This window comes from Falco cherrug, chromosome 4 (assembly GCF_023634085.1).
Source record: "Falco cherrug isolate bFalChe1 chromosome 4, bFalChe1.pri, whole genome shotgun sequence".
NCBI classification, from domain to species: domain Eukaryota; kingdom Metazoa; phylum Chordata; class Aves; order Falconiformes; family Falconidae; genus Falco; species Falco cherrug.
In genome coordinates, this window is record NC_073700.1 from 7,122,753 (window position 1) to 7,131,511 (window position 8,759).

The 8,759-nt window shown below is 47.1% G+C and overlaps 1 protein-coding gene across 1 annotated transcript; it reads left to right on the forward strand.

The window, feature by feature from the left end:
* The first annotated feature begins 3,888 nt into the window (after window positions 1–3,888).
* LOC114014359 (heat shock transcription factor, X-linked-like) lies at window positions 3,889–6,619 on the forward strand. Its single transcript, XM_027797758.2, has 2 exons — window positions 3,889–5,332; window positions 5,976–6,619. Exons 1-2 carry the CDS (start codon window positions 4,652–4,654, stop codon window positions 6,399–6,401), a joined length of 1,107 nt encoding a protein of 368 aa, XP_027653559.2. The 5' UTR covers window positions 3,889–4,651; the 3' UTR covers window positions 6,402–6,619.
* The last annotated feature ends 2,140 nt before the right edge of the window (window positions 6,620–8,759 follow it).

Genomic DNA, 8,759 nt, shown 5'->3' on the forward strand with positions numbered 1-8,759 from the left:
GGGCTGGGCAAGAAAGCAGAAGCTCGAGGTGCCACTAAGTCAGGAGCAGTTGCAGGGAGGTGGACAGGAAGGACAAGGAGACCAGAGGTGGCTAGGCTGGGGTAGGGAGGAAGGTGGTTACAGTGAAACCTACTCCAAAAACATCGGGCTTTTCTGCTTCAGATCACTCAGTAAAACGTGGAACAGGAAACCTACTGCCAACCTCAAAGAAAGCTTTGGTCATCTCCAGGCTGCTGCAAAAAGAGCTGCTCCCACAGCATTTGGAAGTCCTGTCTCCACCTGTCCGCTCCTGTCTTCCTTGTACTGAACATTATGTTTAATGAATCATGCACCAACCTCCCTCCTTGATTTATTTGCTGAAAAGAGATTTGTGTGGGGTGGCAATTAAGGAGGTAGAATGTGATATTCATCAGTTTGTGTGCCGCTGAACCTGACCACATCCTGGTGCAGCAACTCCTCACAGGTGTTCAGATACTGTGGTAATAGGTGTTTGTCCAAAAAACACAACACAACAATTTCAACACCGCCCAGCGAAGGAGAACTTGCTGTTCTGTGCCACAGAGATGGGCTCCACAGCTGTGCCCAGGAGGCCGATAGGAAAAGCAGTCGCGTTCTAATTTTCCTAAAACAGGCTTTAATGACTAAACTCATTAATCCTATTGCCAGGCACTGTTTCCAACCTGCTGTGGGACAGAGCCCATCCACGGCATGGGCATTAAGCTGTACATCTGAGGGTCTCAAGCCCAGATGCCTTCAAAATGGGTAAGCATCAGGAGCTGGACAGAAGTCTCACACCATTCCAGCAAGCTACGCATGGCTAGTGAAGGCCACACACACAGATGAGTCAGCTGCCCATTCTCTTTTCTCTGCAACTTTGCCTTCCTCCCAAAGTACTACATTGGCACGCACAAAGTTAGAAGAGGACATGGGAGCCACCAACACAACTCTCCCTAACCGCAGGAAGCCTTACAGCAAAGCTTTGCCTCTACTAGTGCCCACAGAGCACCTGTCCCAGGACTCTTCTGCTCCATACCTAGACACTTCCCCAGCCTCACAGGGAGCTGAACACCTGTAACAGAAGAGTCGATACCTATGCATGCCATAAAGGGGGAGCAGGAGACACAAATTATGCTGCCCACACATAGCCTAGGCCCCTGCGTTGCTAAAGCAACTTCTGCCTGAACCTTGCACCAGACTGGCTTTTACTTCTGGCCCTCCATCAGGATGGTTCACAAACTTGCCCCAGTCATACCGCCTTCCAGAGGTCTACTCTGACCTCCAGGAGAGGCATGCCTGCCCTCACCTCCACTAGGTAACCCATCCTTCCTACCCATTTCCCACAGTATTTAATATTTGATGACACTTTGGGGTGATCCTTACAAGCAGCCCCATCCACTCACCACGAGAGTCTGCAAACCTTTTGCCCAGTTCTTGCATTCTGGTGCACTCCTAACAGCACAGAAACAGCTACCGTGATCACCACGCATCTTCACCAGACTCGCAAGCAACAAGTGACTTACGCAGTCTCTTGCAAAGGTCAGGCTTTTGTGGGTCTGAATTAAAAACTTTCCCTTGGGACTCCGCTGGACTTGACAAAACGTGCAGTTATTACACCATCAAAGGCAAGAGGTGGGTTCCTTAGAGAAAGGGGAAGAAAGCATATGGGCTGGGCAGTTCCATTCCCTACAGGTTTTTCATCAACCTTCAGAGATCTCAGTCAAGTGCAGGACTGTAATCTAAATATCGCAGTGGATAACATATTACAGATCTAAACTGTACACACCAGGTAACCTAGTACGCATAATATATAAAAATATTTAAAATAATTTTATACTAAACCCCACACTCTCCTAAAACTAAGTAAAAAGGAATATACCCACATTCTTTGTTTAGCTCACTTCCTTATGTATTTTCTTTTTTTAATATATATAAATTTACATATTTTATTTTAACATGGTGATAGGAAAGTTGTGAAACACAAATACTTTCTCTTTTTACTCTTCATCATTACGTACAATGTTGACTGCTCCCACTCACAAAGATTAGAAATATTTTGTAAACAGCAAATGCACTTAGCTGTGCAGATTTTTTTCCAAGGCTTTCTCAGTTCTGCTGACGTAAAACCTCACATTGATCTATTAAAATCACTCTTTTGTTTAAGTACCTTCTAAAAGGCCATATACCTTTTCATGGCAATGACCATGGTCTTTAACCTGTACTTTTCGCTATCATTACAAAACTACAAAACCCAGACCTACTCACACCACATTTCTGACCAAGTTACAGTTACGTTTGAGAATATTCAATTTGTGATGACCCAAACATACTGGAAAACATTCCCTAAACCTTGGCTTCTTTTCTCGTTTTCCAGGCTTGATGCTCTAATTATTCTGGAAGCTCTTGTTCAGGGAGATAAGAGCTGTATAATTTGTGAACCTTCCTAACGGCTTGGTTTCACACTTGCCTTTCTAGAATTTAGATGAACATTTTACCTATGTCAGATATTGTTTAAAAGTCTAGTCCTGTGCAATATAAACGTTATCTAAAAGTATTTTTATAAAAGCCCTGTATGAAATGCTTGAGTCTTTCAGGTCCTCAATAACTTATCTAAGCACTGATTTGGAAAATGTCCTAGTACAGGACTTCACTGCTGCTTCTATTCAGCCACAGCCATCACCACTGGAGTGTTCAGCTTCTTAGGCAAGAACTAAATGCCTTTGTTTGGCACTAAATGGTTAACAACTGACATGATATTTTTAAGTTAACTATGTCAATTATTATGTCAATATTTCAATTTTTCAACTGGCTTAGGAGTTCAGTGTTGCTTTTGTTGCTTTTCTGCTCTAATGTTCTAATTCCTCTTGTGCAACACCCCCACACACATTCTCCCATGTTCAGCTGTTTAATAAACCATTTCCACTTGTACTGCACGTGCAATCTATGCCAGAAACATTAACTGTAGATTTTATAGCTGTTACTTAGCTAGTATAAATATTATCACCCAGTCTTAATAACCAAAATTTTGCAATATACCTTTATAGTGTCAATGATCACACAATTTAAAATATTAACCACTTGCTGTTGGCATAGCATCTTCTCATTTGAAGAAAGATTTAACAGAATTTCTTGAACTACAGATGCTTTGGAGAAATTAGCCTTTGATTAAAAAAACCTAGACTCTCTGGACAACTGGACTGCTTCTTAATTACAACAAAGAACAGGTGGTTCCTCTTCACTAAGACTACTAAGAATGTAGGTGCTTCCTTCAGCACTGCTTTGATAAGCAGATGGCATATGGTCATTTCTTCAACGTGGAGCATGTAGTAGTTGGACATGGGGCAGGTCCACTGCAAATACTGCCTTCCTGTCCATCCCCATGGCAGAAATGATTCAGAGAAAACAGGCTGGCCCTGACTCCTGTCCTGTGCTAGGAAGTGGCACCTAGAGAGCAGGGGATGCCAGGAACAGGATTCATTGTATTGGAGATGATGCTTCTTCATTGCATTACAACAGTGAAAAGATATAAGATGGTGCTGGCCCTGTCACACCCTTCCCTAATAGTTTGCCTCCCTTCTTTCATTCAGATTGAGTTTTGAGCCCCTCACTCCAAGACAGACATTGAGGTGCTGGAGTGCATCCATAGAGCAATGAAGATGGTGAAGGGTCTAGAGAACAAGTCCTATGCAGAGCAGCTGATGGAACGAGGGTTGTTCAGCCTGGAAAAAAGGAAGCTCAGGGGAGACCTTATCGCTCTCTACAGCTACCTGACAGGAGCTGGTACATAGTGAGATGCCCGCCAGTCTCCCAGGTAACAAGCAGTAAGAAAAGAGGAAATGGCCTCACGTTGCACCAGAGGAGGTTTAAACAGGACATTAGGACATTTTTTTCCACTGAAAGGGTTGTCAGGCATTGGAAGAGGCTGCTCAGGGAAGTGGTTGAGTCACCATCCCTGGAGGGATTGAAAAGACCTGTAGCTGTGGCGGTTAGAGACACGAGTGTCCCTGAAGGGTGGGCTTGGCAGTGTTAGCTTAATGGTTGCCCTTGATCTTAAGGGCCTTTTCCAACCTAAATGATTCTATTCTTTCTAAGAAAAGGTTTTCTTCCTGTGGTTTTCTTCAGTATTTTAATACCACTTGAAAAAGCCGAGGATGGGATAAATGTCCCTCCTCCTCTTTGTCGGACACTTGCTCCGTGCTTTGGACTGCCTTCTCCTTTATCTAGTGGACGCCTCCTCCTCCATACTTGCAGCTGTTCTTTGTGTTTACACCACTGCGCAGATTAAACACCTTGCATCGTGTTTCCTTAACAGACACCACCCCAGTGAAATGACAACAAGCAGTATGAGGACGTTTCTGCACATGTCAGAGGTGGCCAGCTGAAAAAGTGCCTGAACAGAGCACTGGGGTGCCCAACGCCGCCGCCGTCCCCGCTCCTCGCTGCAGACCCCCCTGGATGCAGCTGGACACAGCACAGTCCCCTCATTGCCCACAGCCCTTCAACAGCTTCGTTGCCTGCGGGGCCCTGCAGTCCCGCCAGCGGCGGCTCTGCCAGTGAAAAGCAGCAACAGAAGTTGCTCTTCAGCAACTGCTCCTCCAGCTGCTCCTTTCTGCCAGGCCACCGTTTTCAAACGTCACCGTGACGTCGCATTGTGATGTCACCACTATGCAGCACGGGCATCACAATGCCGTGCCGGAATATCTGCTGGGACCCACAGCCAGCCAGTGCCAGTTGGCCTTTGCTTGCTGACTGGCAGGACCAAGGCCTGGCTCTCCACGGTGGTGGCCACCGAGGCAAGCTTGGCACAAAAGCAATGGAGCGGGAGCTGTCTGCTCAAGTAACACCATCCCTGCCTGCTCCGGAGGAGCTGGGGCAGTGGGCAGACACGACTTGTGCTGGCCCTCCAGGACAGGGGGAAAGTGCCCCCCGGGACGCTGCCATGCAAGTGGTAGGGGAGGAGCGGCACGTCCAACCGGGGGGTGACGGACATGACACCAAACAAGTCCCTCCTGCTTCCAGCAAGAGCGTGGGCCAAGGCAGCGGGCTCCTGTCGCTCCGCTTTCCACAGAAGCTTTGGACGATGGTGGAAAGCGACCAGTTTCGGTCCATTTGGTGGAGCAAGGGAGGAAAATGCGTGGCCATCAACGAGAAGCTCTTCAAAGAGGAGGTGCTGGGCAGGGGAGGACCTCTGCAGGTTTACACCAGGCAGAGCATGAAGAGCTTCCTTCGCCAGATGAACTACCACGGATTCATCAAAATGCAAGAGGATGGCGAAAGATCTGCCTCCCTGCCTGAGTTCCTGGCAGAAGAAGCAGCAGCTGCTGCTCACAGCAAGGTACAGCCATCGCTCCGCACATCCACTAACGCTCACAGGGGTCTTGGGGGAGGGACGGACCTTCGCGTCGCATAAGGCCTCGCAATAGAGGGGGCGGGGAGGGCAGCGAGCGGTCCGGTTTTAGTTTCCTCCTCGGGGCGTTTTCAGGAAGGTTTGAGTTAGTCTTTCTGACTAGTAGAAACGTGGATAAAGTACAGTTTGGTTATACCTGCTTAGTTTGAAGCCGTTCCATGGAAAGACAGGCTCCGTGTAACCTCATTGCTCTGAATGTCTTTGCTACGTGTCTTGCTGCACCAAATCTGAAACCTTCCGGCCGAATGCCAAGAGGATACACTTAAGGACCCCAGTGTTACCTCCCTGCTCATGCCCACCCTGGAGTTGCTGAACAGTCATGGTATTTGGCTTTTAAAAGCACTTCTTATGCTTTTGAAAAGCCTACGCTGCTCTTGCTGCCAGGGGTGGCGGTGACTGAACAGAACGCTTCACGTAACCTTTCGGCCTCAGCTTGAGGTTTCAGCCGTCCCCGAGAGTCCCTTCCACTATCCATGTTTGTCTTGTGCAATTCAGAGTCTGGCTTCTCGTAGCTTGGGCTTTTCCAGGCTTGGGATGGCGGCAACTGACTCTTCTCCTTTGCCTCTTCTAGGTACTCTACTACTATAACCCCCTCTTTAACAGAGGGCATCCCCACCTGCTGGAAAAGTGCCGGAGGAGGGATGGCCTCAAGCGGAAAGCCCTGGAGATGGATGAGGGGCAGCCCTGCAGAAGACCAGGTGGCCAGCCTGCAGGGGACATGCCAGCGTCCACCAAGCGATGGGCTGAAGCACCTCCCAGCCTCGGTGCCACCCGTCCATCTCCACCCGCAGCTGCTCCCGCACTTCCAGAGCCGGCGGGAGCAGCGGGCAGCAAGAACTTCAGCCCTGTGGCCCCCTCCTCCCCACCACCACTCTCAGCTCTGCCAGCGTCCCCAGCACCACTCTGCAGACAAAGCCCTCCAGTCCCCCACTGCCCCACCTGCACCTGCCACCTCAGGACTGCAGACGCCATCGGACCCCAGCGCGGCACAATCTAAAGAGACGGAAAGAGTCAGCAGCCCGTCATGAGTGTCCGATGGTTGTTGCTAAGGAGTGCAGCTTAGAAGAGCTGATGAGAAACTGATTGAACAATAAAGCTTTTCCAGTTGTCCTGTCCTGTTTGCACAGTGGAAGCCCAGACCTGAGTTTTTATTTCACCTAAGCAGAAGCGAGCCCACAAGCCATTTAATCGTCTTCCATTAACAGTTAAGCTCTAGATTCTTAGCCTTACTGCGTAAAAAGATAGATGGTGTTTGCATGATGCATGCACTGAGGGTGTTCTTCCTAATGGCAACATCTGAGCGAAAGGGGGATGCCATCAAGAACCGTGGAGACTACATCTTTAAGGAATAAGATTTAAACAATCACCCTGGTTATTTAAGGGCATTTTTTCATGTGTCTGTATCAAAACCATGTATCATTGCCCTTTTTAAGATGACACCCTTCAGAGAAAGCAAGGGGATTACTCAGAGGCAGGTCCTGACCAGTATAGCAGTGTATAAGCAAGCCAAGGGGATGAAGGGAGCGTCATAGGGTTGGTTTTTAATGAGAAATCATCCTTTTGGTAGTCTTAGGAACAAAGACCATAAGCCACAGCTTGCAACCATCTGACTCCAGGCTATGACTTGCCCTTCCCAGAGCACAACAGGACTGAGCAGGGATCCTGCAGAAGAACCTGTGCTCTTCAGGAAATGGTGTCTGACTCAACAGTGAGGCAGCGTGCAAGGACAGCATTAGGGCATTGCACTATTTTAGGGACTAAGTCCTGGATGTGATTTAACATGTACAGCCCAAACTAGAGTCACCACCAAAGAGTTCGTACCTGCTCTTGGGAAAAAGCCTATTCCCAATGATTTGATGACAGGCAAATAGCTACTGTTTATTCTTCCAGAACTTAGTCACTTTGGATGTTTAAGCAAGAAGTAAGTGTTCGTCACTTCCTGACCTGATAAACCAGGTGATACTGCTCTTGAATGGTTTGTCAGCAGTGCCTTAGAGAACACCACTTCAACAGGGAGCTTGCGTGTGTATCATTTCTTCAGTGACCACTTCGAATATGAAGTGCTACTTAAGTGCAAGATCTTATCTGTGTATAGACACAAACACATTGTCTTAGCAGGCTTTGCCCAACATCATGCCAGCTCCCCCAGCCTTGCTTTCTCTGTTGCAGCCTGTGCCAAATGGACATAGCAGAAGACTCACACTACTCTGCTTACCAACTATAAGCCATGAAAACAGGTAAGTGCTTCATTTGCATGCACATATATCTGGTAACAGCATGCAGGGCAAGCTTACAAACAACTCAAAAAGCTTATTCTTTCCCTCATGAGGTGGGACTGAGTCTCCACAAAGTGGTTGTGGGATAGAAGTCATCCTCTGTGCAGTGACACAATATAAGGCTTGGATCTGAAATTAATTAATTCTGGGTGTTTGATCCAAGACATCACAAGGGACCTCTTTTTATGATGTTAGGTTGTTCTTCTCCCTCAAGATCAGTACCCTCCTGGACACCAAAAAATGGAGTCACTCAATGCTCGTTAGTCCCTTCCGTGACCTGTGAGTCCCCACAGGCACCAATGATGTACCCTGATGCCTCCAAACCCAGGTTAGTCTCACCATCACACTGAGCAGCTTCTCTTCATGAAATATTCTAACAGGCACGTAACTCTCAGTCTCAATAGTTTGGCCGTAAGTCTGTATCTGATTTTAAAAGAATCACCTGCGTGTTGTACAGAAAAACTGCTGTTCTCTCCTACAGTCAGGGATGGGGGAAGATCTTGAAGTCACCCTGTGAGTGATAGATTTCACCCATATCTTCAGCCTTTAAAAATGTCTGTTCAAAGGAGTAATAGTACAACTAGCGTGCCTGACAAACTTCGCTTCTATAAAGGCCGGTCAAGTCCAACCAAAAAATCTTTCAGCTTCAGTGGTGGCTAGATTTGGCCCTTAAACTGCAGCAGTTTATGGCAACAGGCACCAACAGGACAAACTAAGATGTCATTATTGTTGAAGTTGTACACAAGATATTTAATGCTTTGGAAGAGCACTACTGTTAACACTTAGTTATACTCCAATAACCATCCAAAAGACATTTACTTGAATTTCTCGCACACTGATACTGATCAGAATAGCTTTTAGATCATAGCCCTATTCCCTATAAGGACATATAAATGTCTATAGAAGAGCACTGTCAGGATTCAACCCGATATAAGCAGTCACTGCCTAGGTAAATACTAACTTTTCAGAAGGATCCAATGAAAAACGAAGCCAAATGCCAATTATTTGGGAAATACGGGTATTTAGAAATTGGATTACAACATCCAACTCGAGATATTTCTGACATGGAAAAGAGTCAG